Below are 24,300 nucleotides of genomic sequence, written 5' to 3' on the forward strand. Positions count from 1 at the left end.
GTGGTTGAGAGAGAGCCTTTTGTTTAGAAGAATCAGAGTAGTGGGTGCAAAAGAAGTCCTAGAATTAGAAAATATTCATTCACAGCCTCTACGGAAATAATTAATCTTGGCAATAATCATCAAATTCTCCTAAATTAATTAAGTGAAAAATTGTTGTGGAACTTCATAATGAATGAATTAAGCCCTTAATAGCCAATCCGGTTAATCTCCCTAAACGTGGGACAGTGTGACATTGTGTGTCTCCTAATGTGACACCCAAGGAATGCCACAGCACTTCTGCCCACCCCCAAATCTAACCTGACTGTAACCCAGCTCTCAGTTTGCAGGTAATACAGGGAACAGAAGAGCATGTAAAATAAAACCAGGTGCCAAATCCAGCAGGCGGGAAATTCTATGAGAGAAATTACCCAATCTCTTCAACAAATAAATAGGGTTTTAAAAATGGGAGAAGAAAAATGGTTATGAATTAAAGGATACTTAATATATCCTCTAAAATACTTAAAGGGTACTTAAGATAGTTGAAAGTAAAGGGTAGATCTTTATTGGAACAAATCAATTATAAAACTACATTTTAAAGAAAATCATGGAAAATTGAACCCAGGGTGGATATTGGATAATATCGAAGAACTATTCTTAATTTTGTTAGGTAAGAGAATATTACCATTATGTTCTTTTTAAAGGTTTTTTTTTTTTCATTAGAGATTCATACTGAGGTATTTACAGACAAAATGATATAAAGTCTAGAATTTGCGTTAAAGTACTTTAGGGGGAAAAACATGAGGAGATAGATGAAATAAGGATAGCAGAATGTTGCTAATTCTTGACATTGGGTAATGGGCAAATGAAGCTTGATTATTGGTGTCTCTAGTTTTACATATTTTTGACAATTTGCTAACAAAAAGTTCCAGCCATACTGGTGTCCTTGCTGCCTCAGTGCCTTTGCACGTTCTTTCTTTTGCCTAGAATGCTCTTCCGCAGACATTTTAGCTTTTGTTCTCCCACTTTCTTCAGGTCTCTGCTAAAATGTCACCTTTCAGTGAAACCTTCTTTATTTCATTATCACACTTAAAATTCTAAACAGCCCCCCCATCCCAACACGCTTTCTAGCACTTTCTGCTGCTGTCAAACTACATATTGTGCCACTTTCTTTATTATCTGCACCCCACCTCCCACTAGAATACCAGTTGCATCTCAGAAAGAATGTAGTTTGCTTTGTCCACGGCTATATCCCCAGGATCTAAAAGAGTTTGTGGGACATAATAGAAACTCGATAAATACTTATTGAATAAGTGTGTTACAAAAATGTATACAATTTAGAAATATAACAAAAAGGTGGGCACCTGCCATTTGAATGTCACGTTGGGTCATTGTTTGACAAGTTTACCCAGGAATGAATCAATTATCCAGCGGAACATATCTTTGTCTCTGCTATTGACTATCAAGCCCTGTGAAGTTATATGATAACTTGTAGATCTTGTCTGTTAGAGACGCAAGTAATTTCTGTCTGATAGAAAAGATATCCCCAAAGGTATGGCTTTTCATTACCTTGTCGTCTGGTTTTGTATCTAAGCTACCAATTTAATTCTAATATTCCTTTTAAAGTACTTTATAACTAGTCAGTGCTTCCAAATGTTCTCTGAAAAGACTTTTATCATTTTACAGGTTCTCTCATAAGCGAATAAATAAATCTTTGATGTGTGTTGATTCTGTATGTTATAAAAGTCATGCTCTTCACTTTTTGAAATTTCTGCTTTGACAGATGAATTCAAATTGTGATGAGGTGTGCAAATGTCGGCTGTTATTTCTGGCTTTTTGCTATTGGAGGCTCTGATTCTGTCTTGCAGAGCCTAACAGCACACACCTGATTCCCTTGCAATGAGACAAGGGCGCAACCAGTGGAGGACATCTGGTCACCTACACTCCCTCCCATCAGATTTCTCCAAGCTGGGCAGCCTCAGGCCCTTGAACTTCTTCATCCAGCCCCTCCTCCTGCTGCCCCTACTACAGGACCCCCTCTCATTTGTTACTCACTCGTGAACTTCAGCACCCAGGACTGAAAGTGAATGGAAAGATGCTGGAATAGCCCCAAGAAGTATTTTTACATTTTATAATTACCTACTTCAGCTGACAAGCAACATGATTCTGACACAGAAGCACAAAGAGATGTCATCTCTTGGGGCAACTCCACCCAGCTGGTAACATCTGTGATGCTTGCTGAGGCTCGACCCAGGTTCACCCACTGTGCTGTGACCAGTCAGCAATGTCTTGCATGGCCCTGGGATTCAGGGTGCAGAGTGTGCACCACCTCCTTCCTGACCCAGCTGTAAGAGGTAACGGTTCAAGAGGTGAAATAAACCACGAAGAACGGATCTGGCAACCAGAAGGGTATGTGATACTCCACTGCTTCACCTGTGGAGATTCATAATATTTCCTGCAGCACAAGCTTTAGGACGTTGCCTCACTAAAAGGAGACCCATGACCTCACATTGCAGCCTCATGACTCACATTTGAGACAAAAAAATACAAGCTGCCTCCACCTGGATACTGCAGAAATGCTAACACTGCTGGAATAGGTTGCTCCAGGCCCTGAGATTGCTCAGAACACACTCTTTTGGAAACCATATGATGGGATAGCTGCAGGATACACAGTCAGTTCACAAGCCAGTTCTACCACTTACCGGCTCTGACCTTGGGAAAATCACTCCGTGTTTCAGTCCTCTTGTCATTCTGATGAGTCTGATGATTCCACGGAGAGAAAGAGATGAGTTTCAATCCCCGCTTAGGTTTATTTATTTATTTTTAGAGGAGGTGCTGAGGATTGAACCCAGGATCTTGAAAATGCTAAGCAAGCACTCCACCACTTGAGCTACACCCTCCCCCCTCCATGGGCTAATTATGACCAACACAGTCACACAGGGCACAGGGCCCAGAAAGGTCCCACACTCACAGAGTTTAATGCTTTGCAGTTGTTGTCTGGGTATTCTTAATAATTTTATCTTTGTTTTTACATTTTAGGAGAGAAGGCCAATGGGACACCAGAGGGTGCCCCAGGGCTTTGAATCCTTGGCTTACAAACAGTACCCCTTCCAGCAGCTTCCCAGCCTCCCTGGGGCAGGTTCTCACCCATGATGACCTTGACAGCAGGAGAGCTGGGGCCAGGGGTACCTCCTTTGTGTGCCACATTGTGGGGTGCAGCCCCGGGCACCTGTGAGGGGTCTGCTGTCTCTCTGTAAATATCCCCATGCTCAGGGGGACTCAACCTCAAATAGAAAGTAAAAACCCTCTGGCAGATAGAGAGAAAGATCACAGAAGAAAGCTTTCTCTTGCTTTTGCAACAACAAACAAGTCATCTTTATTTTGCATGGGGACCCCACAAATTACCTTGCCAGCTGTAACTAACTGTTGGATATCAATTATCTAACTCTCCCAGGCTCCATTTCCCCATCTATACAATGTACATTCTAAGACTTTCCTAACAGGATTCTGGTAACATTTAAAAAGAACCTACTATATACATTTCCTAGTACATTGTAGACAACACATAAACACTGGTTCCCAGCCTTTCCCCCTTCAAATTTTCTAAATGGGCTTTTGGCAGCTGTTTTCCAAGGGTTCTCCCTCCAAGGAGGAAAGGCAGAAGCAGAGAGACCATAAGTGCTCACTGTGATAAGGAACCAAAGTTTTCTCCGGGGCGAAACACTGTCACTTCCTTTAGCTGTTAATAACAACACCAGAATGAGGGATGTGGGCTGGACCACAGCTGTGAACACCACCGACTTTTCTAAGATGACATTTGAAGCAAAGCACGAAGCCAAAGAGCCCAGAAGTAGCATCTCTCCCTCCCTCCTCCTGTCTCTGCCCTCTCTCCCTCAGCCAGCTGATACGCTCCCTGGTGACCAACTAGGTTCTCTTCCCAGAGCTACATCCTCCCGGATGTCCTGGGAGCACCCCAGCCCCAGAGGCTCCAAACCCAGTTTATTTGCATATGTACTCCACTCCACCCTTCCTTCCACAGATAACTCAGCTCCAGGGGCTGACTTCCTTCTTTGTAACCATAGCAGGACCCAAGCCCCACGTCTTGGAGCCCTGTTTCACCTTCCCTGTTTCACCTTCTGCATTCATTCAGGTGAATCTGAGACCCTCTGGCCCCTGGCCTCTGTCTTAGAAGCTCAGAATGAAAGGTGAGGTTGAAGGAAGCCTGCCAATCATAAAGAATGCACAGGTGAATATGAGGCCGTGTGATGCTCTATTGAAGACTAGTAGAAAGTGAATTCTGCAGGGATAAGAGATTTTGGCAAAGAAAAGCCAAGAAAAAAGAACACGTGAAGAAGATAAAGAAATACTGAGAAGCTCTTATACAAAAGAAAAAAAAATTTATAAGCTCAATATAGAAGTTGATGGACTTGGGAGTGATGGGTTTGAAAACTTCACTGGGGAAGATACTTATTATGGCTTTGTTCACTTCTATTATTTGTAATATGCTGGCTTGTGTACAGTTTATTTCAAATTCAACTATATTTTTGCTTATTCTTTTAGGTCCTTGAGATGCATCATGCAACCTAAGTTCCCAGATTCAATGAGCTTAAATTCCAAGAGGCCTGTGTCAGAGCTCTGCCATTTTTAAATCTAGTTAATAAAAGACAATAAAATGGAAAGCAGAGTAGATGTTACAGAAGAATAAAAAAGAATAGAAAAAAATGACAACTTTAAAGCTGACATAAATATATATGAAAAGTCAAGTTGTCCATAAAATTTTTCACTCCTCCCATAGAGGGACTGTGTTGTTCCACTACTTCTTGAATCTGGGCTGAATTGGTGACTGTTTTAACCAATGTGGAAGTGATGCTATGCCAGTTATGGGTCTAAAGCTTTAAGGAGGCCTTCCAGGCTCCACTTTTAAGACTTGAGGAATGCTGAATAAAATCCAGCTGCACCACAGAGAGGTCATATGGAGGAGCCCCAAGGAGAAGAGAGGCCCTGAGATGATACAGAGAGAAAGAGGCTTCCACCCCACTGGAGCTCAGGTGCCATGGCGCCATCAGGTGAATGTGACATTTTGGATGCTCCAGTCAAGTCGGTCCCCCAGGTGACTACAGCCCAAGCTGACATCCCGTGAAGCAGACCACCTAGATCCCAGACAACCCACAGAATCATGAAAGATAATAAATGATTGTTGTTTTAAATCACTGCATTTTAGGGTAGTTTATTTTGCAGCAATAGATAACCAAAACAGCAAGTGGTACCTGGAAGCGAGGTGCTGCGTAACAAAAACCTAAAATGAATGTACAGCGGTTCATTTTCTATGTCAACTTGGCTAGGCCAGGGTACCCAGATATTAAGTCAAATGCAGCTGGATGTTGCCTTTAAATGGATGGACTCTGAGTAAAGCAGATGACCCTCCACAATGTGGTGGGCCTCAGTCAGTCAGCTGAAGGCCTTAAGAAAAAGCCTGACCTCCCCCAAGGAAAAGGGAATTCTGCCAGCAGATGGCCTTCAGACTGGAGCCGCAGCACCACCCCTTCCCTGGGCCTCTAGCCTGCGTGCCTACCTTGCAGATTTTGCCGTGTCAGCCTCAACAATCATGTGAGCCAATTCCTTAAACACGTATCTTTCCCCTACTCCCCTCTGTCACCCTGACCTTTGCAATGTGGCCTTGACATTGGGGACTGAGTGGCAGCTAAAATTAGAAAGGTCTTAATGAGACTGCAGAGGCTGGATGGACGTGGAGGGAATTGTTACTGGAGATTAGGGAAAGGAGACCCATGTTATATAGTGATGGAAAGCTGGGTAACACTGCCACCTGCCATCATGGAACCGATAGAAACAGACCTGGTGGACTTAAGATTGTGGCCAAGGGGATTTCCACATAGAATGTTGGAAGTGCCAATTCATTCCTTTTACCTGCATATGATAAGGTCTGCAGAGAAAGAGAGAAATGAACCAAAAAAGAACTGTTCACTTCTAAGCAGAATCAAGAGCAAACCTTTCCAAGTCAAGATTTGTGAGGTTTGAAAATAAAACTGCTTTTCATTTCCAGTCTTTCTTAGTAAAAGAATATCAGAGTAAGAAGTGGCCTCAAGGCAATGATCACATCCCAGGTGCTGCCAGCAAAACACGTTCACAGGGTCAGAGCTTCAGAGGTGTGACTGCAAGGCGTGGAGACGTCACGAAGGAGAAACTCAGCACTTCCAGTGACCTGGGGGGTCCAGCCTTTCAGCTGACCCCTCCACGGTGCCTTTCATGTGATGTCTGATCTATTTTGGGTATTCCAGCCTAGGGGAGACCCCAAATGACTGCAGCCCTAGCCAACAACACAAGGAACAGAAGGACCACCCACCAAGCTCAGTCAATCCACAGTCATGGAAAACAATAAAATGGCTTGTGTTTCAAGCCACAAAGTTTTGGCGTGGTTTATTATGTAGTGATAGGTAAACAAAATACCAATTATAGATAATTTGAAACTGAAGAATAATAAGGAGGGAAACCTATAATAAACCTACTGAGGCGAGTGGAATAATAATAATCAGTGGTTAATAATCCCATTAACCCAACAGGGCCGTATTCTACTTTTTTCCTTTATATTAAATCTTACGTAGATACAATTGTTACATGTGTAATTTTTATGCTGGTTTGGCTTGGTATTATATGTCACATTTTTATACACTAATACATAGTTTTAATAAAGTCATGCAAAGGTAAGAAAAACTGGATCAAAGTAGAAATACCAGGTTGAATAGTTGGCATAAATGACCACTGTGACCCAATATAAACGACCAAGACAGGAGAGAACAGTCTATCAAGGGATGGATGTGAAAGGAAGGTCACAAGAAATGACCTCAGTCAGAATTCATCAGGGAAAAGAGGGCTGATGTCAAGAGGGTATGATTACAAGGGAAACAGTCAACATGCCAGGCTTCCAACAACGTAGAAGGAGGAATTTATTCATCAAAGAGTCAAGACCTTGAAGTTAAAGTCTCTTGGGGGACAACAGAAATTAGAAGGGCTACAAGAATAACAGACAGAGAGAAAGAAAACACTATACATATATAGTGTATATACTATATATATATATATATATATATATATATATATATATATGTATATGAAAACACTATATATATATGTAGTCTACAATATATAAAGAATTCCCGTGAAAAGAAATAAATAAGCAACTCAGCAGAAATTAGCAAGGATTTGAAACTGGAAATTCACAGGAAAAAAATACAAATGACCAGTAAACATAGATAATATGTTAAGAATCACTGCTAATCAGGGAACAGTTAGCTGTCATTTTTCTCATAACTAAGACAAGTTCATACTATTCAGCAACAAAGAGATTGTGAGGAAGTATATCCTCGGGGAGAAGGTGATGGGAATCTAAAATGGTAGTTATTTTGGAGGGCACTTAGAAATACTTACCAAAATCTAAAATATGCCTAATACTCCCTTTGACCTAATAATTCCACCCCTAGAAATCTGTCCTACGGAAACACTCCCATATGTACATGAAAATATATATACAAGGATGGTCATTGCAGAACATTTCTCTTAACCAGCATGGAAGCTTCAAGAGGATGGGAACTTTGTCATTTACTCCTGGATTGTCAGAGCTATGTCACGGCTGGAACCTAGAAGATGCTCAACAAATACTTATTGAACAAATGAATGATAACTGAAAATTGGAAACTAATTTTCTGTCAGTAGGAAATGATTATATCCACCCTGTGGAATACTATGTACTGACATCAAAAGATCTCCAAGACCAGGTGTTTAGTTAAAAAAAAAAAAATAAAAAATTACAGTTTAAAAAAAACATATATTTCATTGGGGAATTGATTTACTGGATTGGGATTTAAATAAATCTAACACTGAGCATCAATTTTGATGTTGACTTTAGTCTCTGTTTATTATTGTTGAAAGATGTCTGTGGTATTGCACTTCCCCAAAAAATAGCATTTCGAGCATTTACAGTATATCAGTATTGATTCCTCTTAAACCTCACCATTTCCCCATGTGAGAGCTGAGAACCCATTTCAAAGCTGAGAACACTGCAGCACAAAGAAAGTAAGTAATCTGCTCAAAGTTACACTGCGACAGAGCCAAGGTCTAAACCCCAGTCACGTGACTCCAGAGGTTGCGCTCTTAAACCACTCAGGGATAAAGTGACCGTGCATTCTGATTAAGCCCAGCATAATTATGAATAGCATTCCCTTTCGTTTCAAAAAGTTCCAGACATGGTCAATAAATTATGGTCCCTCTACCTACAGGAAGCAGAGTGTAGCATAGATTTCAGCCTCTGGAGCAAAATTTTGGACAATTTATTCAAACTCTCTTCTTTGGTTTGCTCATATGTAACATGGAGATAGAAATACTAACTGCCTCGGATAGTTGTTAAAGGACTAAAAGATTTGATGTTTCTAAGGTGCCTGGGACACAGTAAGTACCATATTAATTATTAACCTGCTTAAATAAAGTGTGTGTGTATATGTATTGTGAGATATCTGAAAAAATGTTAAAAATAGTACTAGACAGTATCCCCATTAACACTTTTGAATATATGTACATACACATATTTTGAATACACATACACACACATGTTTTTAATACTGTGTGTTTCCCATACTGTGTGTTGAACACCAAGCAGCCATCCCGACAAACATTAAAACGCCACGTGGTTTCTAGGGCGCATACTGCTTGCTACGTGGATGTGAACTTCCCTAAGACGACTGAACCACAACAGCGATTTAAAGACTGTTAAATTAAGCGAAAATTAAAAGATCTCTTTTATTACCATTTCAGATTGGACATCACTTGATTTAACCGATACTTTAAATGTAATCTGTAGGAAAGCCTACTTTCTCTCTCAATTAACTAAGTATTTGTAAGCAAGACAATTAAGAGACCACGGTAATCTTTGGACTTGAACAATTTGTAAGTAAAACGTCCAGTATCTGCGTTAGAACCACCCTCTGGGCGCACGCAGGAGGCGGGGCTGGGGAAGAGGGCAGCGGAGGGCGTCTCTCGGCTCATTCCCCGGGAAGTGCGGGCGTTCGAAGGCAGAAATTTGAGATCTCAAGCACTCAGCTTAAAATCGCGGCTGCCCTGCTCACCTTGGCAGCCCGAAAAACAACTTTTTACTTCCCAGCTTACTCTACTTCATGTGCAGTTCCAAAAAAAAAAAAAAAAAAAAAAGAGTTCTTCGAGTGAAACCAAGCCCTGGGAATGGAAATCAAGGAAGCGGTTCACTTTGGGGAGAGGTTAGTAGCTAGTCGGGCAAGATTCCAGGCACCGATATGGATGGCGTTTCCAGGGTCTGTACAGATTCATCCCGCGGGTGCACTTTACTGTGTGTTCTATCTTAATGTGAAACTATTTTCAGTGATCTGGCCCGTCTGACTCCGCTCTGGCTCCGCAAGCCTCTTAACCAGGTGTCATTTGCGCACTTTCGCACTTCTGGGTCAGAGACGGCGAACAGAAACCCCATGCAAAGTGGGAAACGCCAGCAACAACCCAGGCTCCCGGGTATTTTTCGTCCTTGCGGCGGGGCTGTGGGCGCAGAGGTGAACTGCGGCCCCGAGTGGGGCCGGGCTCAGGACCTCTCCGCCAAGTGTCCACCAACTGAGCGGACGCTGCCAAGGAGCAGCGCGCTCGCGGCGGGCACGAAGGGTGCCACCGCCCGCAGCTCTAGCGAGGGGCGCGCGGAATCGCGAGCCCCGACTCCTTACTCAGCACTGCCCCGCGGGCTCTCAGCTGACTCGGAACAGTAGATGCTTTATTTCGGCCATCCAGACGGCTGCTGGGCGCGCTGTGTCCAGCTGTGCCCAGGCCTGCCCAGCCCTGCCCAGCCCTTCCCAGCCGTGCGCAGTAACCACCGCGCGCGGTGCCCAGCGGAGCGTCACAGACGCCAACTCACCTGAACTCCGGCTGCACCAATTGAGTGTAGATGTAGCATCGCCCCAGGAAGATATCCTGAAAATGAGCAGTGCTGCCGGTTCCGTTCCACTCCCTGTGCTTGAGCGGCTGGTGCCACAGCCGAACTCCCGCCACCACCGCAATGATCACCCCCACCAGGAGACAGAGAAAGACGCAGAGACAGATCTGGGCTCTCCTGGAGATGCCGCAGCAGGACTCCCCTTCGGACACCGGGGTGAATCTGTGGTTGGCCATGGGGTCCAAGGCGGGTCCCCGGGACGAAGCTGGAGAAGAGGTTGGTGGAGCCTGGGGAGGCAGGCAGGAGAGAGCTAGCTGGGTTCTGAAACTGCACTTCCCCTTTATCTGTCATTTGCCTTTTCTCCGCTTCCTTTCCCACCCCAACCCCACCCCCTTCAAAGTTCCGTGGCCGCTGGACCAATAAGGATTTAAAGGTCTTAAAAGCCTTCAGAACCTACTACAGCCTAGACTCCTGAGCAGAGGGACCCAGACCCTTCATCTTCAGGGAGAAACCGCTACCTTGACCTTATTTGGCAGACACTCGAGTAACAGACAGCATAGCCTTATACTCACCGGCAGGCTCACTTTCTCAAGCTGCGCTTATAAGCAGCTGTCACACACACCTGCTTCCTGGAAAGTCTGCCTCTGTACCTATGTACAAGCAACACCTTCTGCCCGCAAAAGAATGTTCTACCTCTACTTAAACCGTTGTTGTATTAACTTTAAAGGCTCCACTTAAGCCTTGCCTCTTCTCTCCCATGGCATCAGTGTAAGCTCTGGGTTCAAACTGAGCTCTGCTACCCATTGGCTGGGTAAGTCGCTTGAACTCTGTGCTTCAGAAAGAAAGTGGGGACAATAGCAGTACTCACTTCATGGGGTTGTTATGAGAATTAGTTGAGTTTATACATATGAAGTGTTTAGCAGAATGCCTGGCATGTGGAAAGCACTCAGTAAATGTTAGCTATGACTGCCTGCTCCCTGAGGTGTGGAGGGCATGATGTGTGCTTGGAAGAGTGGCATGTAGCACTCACAGTAGTGGTTCAATAAAACCAGTGGCTTTTCTCAGACATCCCAGCATCTCCTCTCTTAGGGTTCCTCAGCACTAAGAGCATCTGTGACATTTCAGCAGAGATCAAAAGACAGTGGAAGCTGAAACAACACAACTTCCTGGGGCAAACATTTTCCTCACAGAGGGAATGGCATGTGCAAATACCCTGAAGTAGAAAACCCCTTGGCATGTTTGAGGAGCAGCAAAGAGGCCATTGGAGCTGGAATATGGGACTGAAGGAAGCAGAAGTTCAGAGGGCAGCAGGAGACCAGGTCGCCTATGGCCCAGAAGGTCAAAATAAGGACTTTTTGGACTGTGAATTTTATTTTTAACCTATTCAAGGTCACTAAGTGACTTGAACAGGCACGGCATTTTAAAGGCTCAATCTGGCTTCTGTATTGAGAATAAATTGTAGGGAAGTAAGGATAGAAAGATGGATATGAAAAAAAGATATATGTATCCTTTATCCATTGTATGTGTATATATACACATACACATATAATGTATAACTGAATCACTGTGCTGTCCCCAGAAACTAACACAATATTGTAAATAAACTATACTTCGAGAAAGAAAGAAAGAAAGAGAGAAAGAGAGGAGAGAAAGAGAGGAAAGGAAAGAGAGGAAAGAAAGAAAGAAAGAAAGAAAGAAAGAAAGAAAGAAAGAAAGAAAGAAAGAAAGAAAGAAAGAAAGAAAGAAAGAAAGAAAGAAAGAAAGAAAGAAAGAAAGAAAGAAAGAAAGAAACCAGTTATGGTGACTTTAACCAGGAGAGTGGTAAAAAGCATCAAAGAAAAAAGGAAGCTGGATTCCAGGTATAGTTTGAAAGTAGAAGCAATAAGATTTGCTGATGAGTTGGATGTGGAGTTTACCAGAAAGAGAGGAGTCTAAGATGACTCAAGGAATTGTGGTCTGAGTTGCTCACTGGAGAAAAGACAGCACTGCCATTTATAGCAATGGGAGAAACCAGGGTGAAATAGATTTGGTCTGGGGGGAAAAGGCTTGAAGCAAGAATCTGGTCTTGGAGGTGTTAGGTTTGAAATGCCTGTTGGATGCCGAAGTGGAGACATCAAGTAGCTAATTGGATATAAGCATCTAGAATTCAGGCAAGGAATCAGCACTGAAGCCTTACGTATGGGAGCCTTTAGCGTGCAGATAGTTTTTAAAGCCAAGAGGATAAATAGACCATTTCGAAAGTGTGCGTAGAGATGGAAGGAAAGAGTCCCAGAGCCTCGACAGTGGGGCATGCCTGTATGGAGCTCAGAAAGATGACCAGAGCCCCAGCAAAGAGAACTGGGCAGAGCAACCCCTGACACCAGAGGGAGGATCACTTGGGAGTTATTGGTGCTACTAGCAAGAGCCATTTTCCTGGAATGTCGAGGACAAAGCCGGATGCAAGTAGGTTGAGGAGTGTATGTGAGAAAGCAAGGTGGCATCAGTAAGTTGGATGACTTTTTTTTTTTTTTGAAGAGTTGATCTGTAAAAAGGAACAGAGGACACTGTATTGAGAAGAGACCTGTATCAGTCTGTTTGTAGGATGATGGGATAACCAAGCAGACAGACAACAATTGATAACGTGGGAGACAGGGAAATGCTGCTGTGAAAAGCTCGTGTGTAGGTGGAAGGAATCCCGGGCACAGGCGGGTGGGGGTGGGAGCTCCGCCCTTTGAGGAATGAAGGTGGAGGACGGGGCTTCAGGGGCCGGAGGGTTAGTGGATTTACTGACAGCGACGCATGGACTGCTACTTCTGACTGCTCTCAGTGAAAGGAGGAGGTCGCTTGCTGGGAGTGGGTGGGCGCGGGGCAGCTTCGGAGACCAGGAGGGAGGATGGGGCGGGGACCCGAGAGGCTCCCAGGGTGACGTCAAAGGCTCAGGAATCTAAAAAGGCCAGTCAGCGAGGGTGTGTCCTTTCTTCGGTTCACTCCCCACTGGTTGGAATAAAAGCGGGAATGCAGGCAGGGAGCTGGATCTGATGGAACTGTGGTTTGCAGGGGGCATTTCTTTACTAGGGCTACCTGAGCAAAGCCAAGAAGTCTACTGTGACTTAAACTTCAACAAATTTATTGTCCCACAGTCTGGAGGCTGGAAGTCTGAGATCAAGGTGTTGGTGGGTTGATTTCCTCTGAGGACTCTGGCCCTGGCGGGTGGCTGCTGTCTTCTCTCCCGCTGTGTCCTCACAGGGTCTTCCCTTTGTGTTTCCCGTGTCCATGTTCAAACTTCCTCTTCTCACAAAAATGTCAGTCATGTTGGGTTAGAGCCCACCCCAATGACCTTGTTCTAACTTAACTACCTCTTTAAAGCCCCATCTCCAAATCCAGTCACCTTCGGAAGTAGTGGGGGTTAGGACTTCAACATATGAATTTGGGGGACACCATCTAGCCCATAACACTGAGTAAGCACAATGGAGGAAGAGAAAGGCAAAGAAGTTGAAAGGTTACACAAAGGATTGTAATCATGGGCCGCAGCACCTGAGCCCCACAGGAACTGAAGGGAGGGCGAAGGAAAGTGTGAGACGGTGAAAAGCTGAGAGAGCCATGGCTGGGAGGTCCTGGTGGGGCCAGAACTGACGGAGGAGGGAACAGCTCTACTTGCAGACCACTCCATCCAAAACTCATCTGTTCCTCTTCCTCCTTCCAGCCATCTCCTTTTGTGGTCTTTTGAATTTCAGTTCAAAGAACCCACTTTTCCCTATTCCCTACCGCCCCACCCCTGTTGCTCAAGCTAGGAACTTCCAACTCTTCGTTGACCCTTCCCTCTTCCTCACCCTACACATCCCTCTGGAAATTATTCATTAAATATTCACCTTATTCATCTCCACCATGAGCTTAGGCCAAGAGAAAGTCCACGTTCTCTCTCACCTAGGTAGGGCTGCCCCACCATCCTCCCCAAATGCGCTCCCCCATACCTCCTCCAACCATTCTCTCCACCACAGCCAGGGTGGTGGCTTTCTTTTTAAGCCACCCTTTATGAAGATGTGGCTTTTGAAACCTAACTCTGATTATTTCACCTTCCTCTTTTCTAGACAAAGCAAGCGGGCACGTAAGCCAAGAGCCTCCATGGGGACCTCGCTCCTCAACGCACAAGACACTCCAGTCCTGGGAACCCTCTCTCCGTCCCCAGCAGCACAAGCTCTTGCCTGACACTGGGCCTTCACAGATGCTCTCTCCTTCCCACCCTCACCCTGCTTCCTACTGGTCTCCTTCAATGAGCTTCCTCAGGAAGCCTTTCTGACCCCACGTGGCTCTCAAACTGAGTTAGGTCTCCCAGTTGTACACTCTCCTAGCAGAATGACACAGGTGAGTGGATCTCCTGGGGCAATACAGAGCCCAAAGGCTCTGGTCTGGACCGCCCAGCCCAGGAACACATCCTCTGAGAATTTCTTCAAGATGTCTTCTTCAGCTAGACCAGGCATTTGCTCAGAGCTAGGTCTACAGGAATTAGAGTTTATTCTGTCAGTATCTTGAGACTCAAGTTGGCATCTGCAAGTGCTGGTTGATCAAATCAATGCATGAATTACAGACCAGAGTCTTACTTCTGGCACCCACTGTTCCACCATTTCCAAACTGGATTCATAAGGTTGTTCTCACAATCCCAGATCTACACGAAGTAATATGGTTATTGGATGAGAAATGTTGGTTTTGCCTGTGGATTCATTTCCTTGATCTCTGACCTTGCTGTGTTCCTTGCCTTCCTCCACCCACTTCTCCTGGGTGTGGACTTTCTTTTGTAGTGAATATTGTCCAAGATCTAAAATCAGTTACTGCCACCTGTTCTTTATTGAACTGAACCTTCAGTGGTATCATAGCATTTAAGACCTGCTAAAAACAACCCCCTTTAAAATGGTGTTTGTTTTCAATAATAAATGAGATAAGTACACATGGAATAAAAGTCAAACAAAACAAAGGAAATATGTAGAAAATCATTCTTTCTCCTGTCCTGGGCTTCCCACAAGCAGTATTCATTTAGGTACATCCAGACAGAGACAGGCTTTCATTTTTTCATGAAAATACAGCATATTTTCTTAGTGATGTGTTTGGAAGACATTCCCTGTCGGCACCTATTGCTCGACATAATTCTTCTAAATGACCCCTAGTATTCCGCTGTATAGGATACCACGGTGTATTCAACTAGGCCCACATCAGTGGACACTCAGGCTTTCCAATCCTTTCTGACTGCATTAAATATTGGGGTTCTTGTGTCAGCATATTTTTTCACATGTCCAAGTACATACACTCCTAAAAGGAGATTTTTCTGGATCAAATGGCACAACCATTTAAAATTTTGCAAGATAAATTGCCAATCAAAGAGAGGAAGAGGTTGTACCAATTGGCACTCACATCCACACCCCCACACAGTTACAGTTTCAGATTTCCTTTGTCTCAATTTCTGATTATGAATCAGGAGTGACTTGGGGACAATTCAGCATTTAATTTCTTCATGTTAAGTGCAACAAACACTAGAGAAAATAATCTCTAAAAGGACCTTATAGTCCCGTGTCCCTGCTAAGTCACAGGGTTTGTGAACCCTCTCACTTTCTAGTCTGTCTTTCTGCAATAAATTTTCTAGTCCATCTTTCTGCAGCTAAGTGTTCAGCTGTGAGGGCCGAGCATCCTGGTATGCCCTTGGTGAAGAAGATGACAAATGCACAGAAAGTAAGCACCATCCCTGCACACCGTCTGGGTATCCTATGATTTAGGGCAAATTACCTTTTTGAATTTCAGTTTTCTCATCTGTAAAATGGACACAGTATAATGCCTACTCATCAGGTTAAAGTGGGGATTGATTTTATAATGGAAAATAATTTGAAAAAAATTATATGTATACACCTGAACCACTTTGCTGTACACTTGAAACTGACACAATATTGTTTGTCAATTATACTTCAGTGAGGGAAAAAAGCCCAACCCCTCCACCCTCAAAAAAAAAAATTGAAAAAAGATCTCAATGTACTTCGCAGGGTGGAAATTTAATTGCCCATATTCTTTAACCATAGTTATAACAATAGAAATCAAGATCAAAAGGAAAAAAAAAAAAAAAGGAAGACAAGCTTTCTGGTCAAGCACCCCTGAGTGGGCTCTGCCACTTGGGCAACTAACAAAATTTCTCTAAAGGATAAGTTCCTCTCCTGTAGAGTGAACTTAAAAAAAGCTGTTGGCATCACTGACTTCTTCTGAGCAGGGAATCAGGTAATGAACGTACAAAGAGGCTTTAGCTGAGCGTCTGGCGCCAGCAAGTATTCAACAAACAGACACTGATACTGGGGCAGCTGCAAGCGGGCAGGAGGAGGGCGGTGAGTCAGAGCAGATTTTAGGGAGACTTTGAAAAGACAGTGACACCAGATGAGGCTGTGGAAGGGCAAGCGAGGTTCACAAAAAGAGAAGAAAGACGTTTAGACAGAACTGGAGGGTGAACTGAGCGTGGGTGTCAGGACGGCTGGGGCAGAGTAGTGTCGACCTCCAGGCCGCACAGCTGCCTAGTGAAAGTGCGGCTCCTGGAACGCGAGTTTCAAGCTGTCTTTCCTTGGTCAACTTCATTAGTCATTTTCAAATCATTCACGTAAAAATTGGAAACAGAGGAAAGAAGAAACTTGCCTCCACTTGCAGGTCAAAATGCTAACCCAGCTACCACTAGCATTTTGGTATCTCTCCTTCCAGCCTTATTTTTTAAAATCTCTGACCCTTTTAAAAGTAGTTGTAATCTATAATATCACACATACATATATATATATATATATAAAAATTTCTGCTCTTTCCACTTCATCGTCCATACATGGCCCCTTCCAGGCTGTATTTCTTCTCCCAAAACATAGAGCCCAGGCTCAGATCCCAACTCTCCACCCCTTGGTAGCTCTTTAAGCTCTGCGTCATCTTATCCTGTAATCTCCCTGTGCTCGGCCTGGCTGTAAGAACCTGTGAGTGTGAAGCAAAGAGCAGCCAACTTCCCAGGAAGAGCCTCTAGAAATGGGGCTTTCTCCTCTCCTCACACCCCTCACCAGCAGGCCAGCTCCGTGAGCGCTCCTGCCCCTCTTAGTCCTGCCCCAGAACAGTGCCTAGTATGCTGCTGGCACTCAGGCAATGCCTGCAGAATGGATAGTTCCCTCTCTCACAGTTCAGCCCTGGTGACAACTGATCATCTGCCGAGGATGGAGAAACAAGTTGGTCCAAGGTCTCCACCAGATTGACCAGCTAAAGCCCATCCATCGGCGAGCATCTGTTGTTCATCGACTGAGTGGTAAAGCGCAGTGTTGAAGGGAGGGGAGGGGAGAGGCTACCGTCAACCACATAGTTCTCTCTTTCCCTCCTCCGGCAGTAACTGCTAACATCAGTTAGTGTCACGTACTTTGTGTACAACGCCCTGTTATGCTGCCTTCGTGGAAGCATGTTATTCTTCCCATATTATAAATGAGGAATCAGAGGCTTAGAAAGGTAAGCCATGACTTAGACAACCTCATCTCAAGCCTGTCTACCTCTGTGTCATTAGGCAACAGATAGTGGCAACAGATAGTTAATATCACTATGCGCTGGCCCAGAGTTGACAGATTCAACCTGTCCTTGCAGAGGATCTGTGGTCCAGAGGGGGAACTTCTGGAAACACGTTCTTGGGCATGTGCCCGTGGCAGCCTGAGCACCCCCGGGAAGCTCAGGGTGGACCTGTTTTCCTAGAAAGACGTTTGTTTCCCTAACGGGTTTTGTACCTCCTCCAATCAGAAGAAGGCTGATTGACGCTGAATACCAAACACAACAGAAAAGCACACTCATTGATGTCAGACACATCACAGCCTCTCATCTGGGCTGTTGTTTCCTTCTAGCAGGCTTGTGAAAAGGAGCACTGCATGACATCTCCTCCCGCATCCTGAAACTGAGCACGGCCAAGTCATTCACTCTTCATTGTTTACTTTCAATGAACTTGGCAGAATGCCTTGAAATGTGTTTAATTCACCTGGGCTGTCTGCACTTCCTGGTAGTGTGCACTGGCTCGCTTGTTGTGATAAATCAGCTTCTCAGACACTTCCTCAGTGAGGGCTAACCTCAGCCTAACAGACTCAGTAGCATCTCAGTTCTCCTCACCCTCCACCTCCTGCACATAGTTAGTTATGTGATCTCCTTAATCTGTCAGGTGACAGCTTCCACACCTTATGTCGAGAATCTCTTGCAAGCATTTTCATGCTTAGTGTGAGTTTCCAAGGGCACCTTGTACTTCCTGATTGTTTTTTTGGGGGGGAGTCAGTTTCCTCATTCTTCTTTCCCCTGCACTAGACTTTAATATGAAGCAGTCTTTTTCTTGGCTAGCAACCAAACTGTGTGTTGATGAATGTCACACTTTAACGCAAATCTTTTTTCTTTCATTCGTTTACTCTTCCATTCATGCATGAAACCTTTACTGAGCATACTGAGCACTCGCTGTGTTCCATGAACTGTTTCATTTATTTTACCTTTTTCCAGTTTTATTGAGAAATAATTGACCTATATCACTATGTAAGTTTAAGGCCCCATGCACTGCTTTAGGCACTAGGTATAGCGCAGTTTAAACAGTAATCCCTGTGTTTATATTCTAATGGAGGGCAGACAGAGCAGACAAGATATGTCAGTAAACTACAGCCTATGTGGGGTAGCGATGAAGGCTGAGGAACAAAATAAGCAGGGAAGGGGATGAGCTGGGGGAGGAAGGGTTGAAACATTGGAGTGAGGGACAGGGAAGGTCTCACTGAGAAGGTGGAATTTGAATAAAGATCTGTAAAAGGTGAGGGAACCACATGACTTCTGGGGAAGCAGGCTTCCCTGAGAAGGAAGAAAAGATCAACCACTGAACACCTAGTATGCTGAAAGAAGAGCAAAGGTCAACTAAGAAGTGCCTGGTGCAGAAAAACCAAGATGGGAGGAAGTAGGGGAAGAGGCTAGAGGTGTGATGGCACGTGTGAGGGCGCGGAGAGGGGCCACTCACAGCGCAGAAGAGTGACATCTTCTGACTTTGTTTTATCAGGCTCACTCTGGCTGCTTGTGGAGAGCAAACTAAAGTGGGGCGAGGGCAGAGGCAGGGAGACCGTTCCAGAGGATGTCAGTACCCTACTCTGGCTGAGAGGAGATGGTGGCTTGAAACAGGTTGACATCAGCTTCTGTTGGTTGAATTCTCGATGTATTTTGAAGGTAGAACTGACAGCATTTGTGTCTGGGGTAAAGAGACAAAGAAAGGGGTCGAAGACCACTTCAAGGATTTTGGTTTGAGCAACTGGAAGGATGGAGATATCATTAATTGAGTTGAGGAAGACAACGGAAGGAGGATTCATTTGGCACATGTTAAATTTAGATGTCCGTTACACACCCAAGTGAAAATGTCGAGGAGATAAACATCATGCCAGGCTTTGCAACTATTGACCTGTTCAACCCCCGTAACAACCCCATGAGGTAGGGTGGCTCTCAGCCTCGTTTACAAGGGAGGACTGAGACCCAGAAAGAGTAAGTGACTTACCCAGTGTCACTAAGTCAGCGGGTAGCAGAACTGGGCAACTGGGATTCAAGCCCAGGCCACAGGTCCCAGAATGCGTGCTCCTCCGTGCTCTGCTGTCTCTCAGCTGAGAAAACACACACACACACACACACACACACACACACACACACACTCCACTTCATTCCAGTCGCTTAAGAAAATCGTCACCATTAAGCTCTAATCACCGTGGCCAGGGGCTCACACGCTTAGGTTATGTTAGGTCTGAGTCTCCTGCTGCCTGAACTGGGGAGTGGAGCCCCATGCGGGTGAGAGGAGAGCCAGGGAAGTTCCTCACAGGAAAATCGGATTTCGTCACTAGGAGAAGGGTGAATAGATGCTGAATTTCAAAAACAATAGAACAGCACGCTCACTGACTTCCAGTGGAGCCCACTCATAGCAACTTGAGCAAAGTTTATACATTAGTCATTCCGCATACGCATTTCAAACCACCCAGAACAGCCCCAAAATCCAAGCCAAATTTTTCTCAACACGTTTTCTTACAAGATGTTTACTTGATTCCCAGAGACGCTTGTACCTTCCTTTCTTAGGTTCCAACACAAAGAAAGCTAAAGGTCAAAAATCTCAGCTGGGAGGAGGAACACAGCCTTGAATGTCGCAGAGGCAGCCGTGCTGTGATGTTCTCTCAACCTAGCATTTTTCAGAGCAGCTAAAAACGAATCAAACAAACCCAAAACTCACAAGAAAGCCCCAGACAGAATTCATGGAAAGGAAGGGCATTGAATATCATTCACTGACTCTTTAATTTTGTTTTTCTTTTCTTTCTTTCTTTTTTTTTTTTTTTTGAGTAAACAAGTGTTTAGAGCAGTTTTAGAGTCATAGCAGATTTGAGCAGAAAGTGATGAGTGCCCATATGCCCCTCCCCCGCCCACACCCACAGCACCCCCCCCCACCGTCACCCTCCTCCATCAGAGGTACATCTGTTGCAATCGATAAGCCTATGTGAACACATCGTAATCACCCAGAGCCCATAGTTCACGGTAGGACTGATCCTTGGTGTATATTGAACAGGTTTTGACAAACGTATAATGACATGTAACCACCATTATAGTCTCAGAATAAATTCGTGGCCCTAAAAATCCTCTGAGCTCCTATCCAACACCTCTCTCCTCCTGACCTGTGGCAACCACTAATCTCCTTACTGTCTTCACAGTTTCCTCTTCTTCAGAATGCCTCATAGTTGGAATCATATAACATAGAGCCTTTTCAAATTGGCTTCTTTCACTTAGTAACCTGCATTGAAGGTTTCTCCACATCTTTTCATGGCTTGGTAGCTCTTTTTTTTTTAAGTACTGAATAGTACAATGGGATACTACTCAGCCATAGAAAAGAATAAAGTGATGCCATTTGCAGCAACATGGATGGAGATAGAGAATGTCATTCTGCTTGAAGTAAGCCAGAAAGAGAAAGAAAAATACCATATAATATCACTCATATGTGGAATCTTAAAAAAAAAAAAAAAAGACAAATGAACGTATTTACAAAACAGAAACAGACTCACAGACATACAAAATAAACTTACGGTTCCAGGGGGGAAGAGGGTGAGAAGGGATAAATTAGGAGTTCAAGCTTTGCATATACTAACTACTATACATAAAATAGATAAACAACAAGGACCTACTGTATAGCACAGGGAACTACATTCAATACTTCATAGTAACTTATGGTGAAAAAGAATATGAAAGCAAATATATGTATGTTCCTATATGACTGAAACATTGTGCTGTACACCAGAAATTGACACAACACTGTAAACTGGCTATATTTCAATAAAAATATTAAAAAAAAAAAAAAAAGAAACCAATCCACCTCAAAAAAAAAAAAAAAAACACTGAATAATATTCTATTGTCTGGATGGACCACAGTTTATTTTTCTGGTCACCTATTGAAGGACATCTTGGTTGTATTGTTTTGTTTTCTGAGATTAAATTTATTTCAACCTAATAAATTATAAAAGCCTTCTTATTTTACTAAGTAATTAGTAGTCAAAGCAAAATTCAAATTTTTATTTTAGAAAGATATCCCTTCTTGAAAAGCAACAGCTCTAAAAATAATTTTTTCAGGTTATGACAGCAATTTGTGCTCATATGTAATTTTGAATATTAAGAAGACTACAAAGAAGAAAATAAAATTGCTCATAACTTTACTCAGAAATAAATATCATTAGCATTAATAACTTGGTGTTATATATACATATACATATGATTTTCACAATATTTATATCCCAGGATTTTAACTTAGCATTTAGATATTTTACCCTCTTTAAATATTCTTCATAAATAGTATTTCTAATAATGCATAGTCTTCCATAGAATTGTCATACCATAGTTTATTTGATCATTATCCAAATATTTCCAGTCTTTTGCTATGCTATGATAGCATATGAATACAAAAATCCTCTGGGCACATCACTTACAATTTTCTTACAATAATTTCTGGGATTAGAATTAAAATATTATTCTTCATGTTAGAAGAAAAAGGACGAAAATCAGAAGAACCTGGGAATTAAAACATATTCTAAACCAATAATCATTAAAATTTGATGGAAGAAATTTTCACATATTGAGGTTAGGGGGGCATGTCATTCTGCTTTATACAAGACTTAACTCAAACTTTATGCTTACTAGAATGGCCTGTTATATGGCCTAGTAAACATATATTGCACATTTGCTTTAACCATTAAAGAAAGAATGCATTTAAAAATAAAAACGGAGTAACTGTGCTTCAGGCACCCAAAATAGAGCCTGGTGGCCACTGTGAATGTGGTTTCAGACACGTTCTTGCATCACTGAGTGTGGGAGCCCATGATTGGTTTAATAAACTTAACAGACCCCAGCCGCTTGTGACGTTTAGGAAGAACAAATGTGCTTTGCTGGTAGGTGCCCGTGCATCCACACTCCTGTCTCCGTGCCATAAAGAGCAGAGACAACGCCTTGCGAGCGTAGTTGAGGTTCTAGCTTAGGGCTGCTTCCGCAATGGCAAAGCCATTGTGCGTCCTTTGCTATAAACGCAGGACACGGCTTGTTTTAAGCATAGGTCCATAGTTCAGGGTTTACTTTGCTCGTTGCAAAGCGACAACCCAGGCCCTCAGCTATAAATGCTGGGCGTGCTTTCTGCTGTTTATATAGTCTATAACCCCCAAGACAAGGAACTGGTGGTCTGGTGGTCTGTTTTGTAATCAACATCGTATGTCTGAAGAACGTACTTTGTTCCCCTCTCCCCATGACTACCGTGAAGATAAATTAAGCCTTTGTACTCATTGTGGAATTTATGATCTCTACCGGATCCTGTTTTTCCTTAAGCTCCTGCACTCCATGACACAATTGTTTGTGATCTTTTTTTTGATTGTGCACAGTAAATACGGGTTTGTTTGAGAGGATCGAGGAGTTGGTTTCCGCCTCCCTCCCACTCTCTTGACTTTCCATAGTCTCGAGTAATTCGTTCCATCTCGGTGGGACTTCTGCTGGACAGAACCCACGACTGGTGACCCCCAACGTGATCCACTGCACGGCAACGGAACCGGCACGCTTCAGCTGGAGAGAGAAACTGCATCTGGATCCCCATAAATTTCATCCCGATTGACGGATAGTTGCCAACGTGCCTAGAATTCAGCGAAACCCTTATTTTTCTTTCATTTTCTTATTATGGGCCAACAACTAACTAAGGAACAAATGATCTACCTCCGCACATCGCAGCAGCTGCTGAAAGCGGTTCTCTGCTCTAGGTCAGAAGAGCAACTTACTAAATTGTTACAAATGGTACAGGAGATTTGTTCCTGGTTTCCAGACCATGGAACAATCAATTTGGAACTCTGAGAACGGGTTGGTAAGAATCGAAAATGTAGGCATCAGCAAGGGGAGAAAATCCCCACTTCCATTTGGTACGCGAGCGTGTATTCATCCTCGCAGAATAATTACGCTGAACCTAAATCCCGTTCTCCCCCTTCCTCTCCTCCTGCTTCTTCACCCCCAGTCCCTTCTGCTCCATCTGCCCCTCTTTCACAGGAGATCAATCTGCCGCTGCCACCGCCTCCTCCCCCCTCTCCTGAGGAGTATGATCATAAGCAAACTGCTTTGCAACAGTGTTTTAAAGAAGGCTTACATCCCGGAGAGCTGCATGCTTACCTGGTGATTGCAGGGCAGGAGCAAGGTACTAAGCATGAGGCTGTCCCTTTCTCGGTATTCAAGGAACTAAAAACTAGTGTTATGGAAAATGGGACTCCGAGTTCGTTTACTAAAGGTATTCTTGATACGATTGGAAATTTATGTGTTACCATTCCTTGGGATTGGAAAGCTCTTGTAAAAACTGTCTTAACTCCTGCTCAGTTTGCTGTCTGGGCTTCAGAATATCATGAAGGCTGTCTCTTACAAACTGCTCATGACGCTGATGTTAATATTGATATACCTATAGAAATGCTTGAAGGAACAAGTCACTATGCTGACACTCAGCAACAGGTCCATATGGATAGGCTGACTTTCAAGCAATGTACTGATATTGCCCTCATGGCACGGTCCAAGTTTCCCCATACCAGATCTGCTACTGGCTCCTTTGCTACCATTCAACAAGGCATCAGAAAATCTTGTGTTGATTTTATTAATCTTTTAGAACAGAGCATCTCTCACCTAGCAGATAATCAGGAGGCAGCGAAAGTGTTCTTGCAACAACTGGCTTACGAAAACGCTCATGCAGATTGCCAGGCAGCGCTTGCCAGTATTCAAACTCAAAACAAAAATATAGCTGATTATATAAAGGCTTTCCAGAATGTGGGAACTGAAACCCATTTTGCTCAGGTCCTTGTGGCTTTAATGAGATCCCCTTCTGC

The 24,300-nt window shown here is 43.7% G+C and overlaps 1 protein-coding gene and 1 long non-coding RNA gene across 2 annotated transcripts in view; one reads left to right on the top strand and one right to left on the bottom strand.

Moving 5' to 3' along the window:
- CD38 (CD38 molecule) overlaps positions 1-10,281 on the bottom strand; it is a 47,948-nt gene extending 37,667 nt beyond the window's left edge. The window contains exon 1 of the mRNA XM_010991012.3: positions 9,914-10,281. Within this exon, the coding sequence (XP_010989314.2) occupies positions 9,914-10,167 (254 nt within the window). The 5' untranslated portion in view covers positions 10,168-10,281. The remainder of the gene's footprint in view (positions 1-9,913) is intronic.
- LOC116148390 (uncharacterized) lies at positions 10,072-14,884 on the top strand. The gene is made up of 2 exons (XR_004131867.2): positions 10,072-10,207; positions 13,999-14,884. It is a non-coding gene; the product is annotated as an uncharacterized LOC116148390 (long non-coding RNA).
- Positions 14,885-24,300: the final 9,416 nt, after the last annotated feature.

The sequence above is a fragment of the Camelus dromedarius genome, chromosome 1 (assembly GCF_036321535.1).
Source record: "Camelus dromedarius isolate mCamDro1 chromosome 1, mCamDro1.pat, whole genome shotgun sequence".
NCBI classification, from domain to species: domain Eukaryota; kingdom Metazoa; phylum Chordata; class Mammalia; order Artiodactyla; family Camelidae; genus Camelus; species Camelus dromedarius.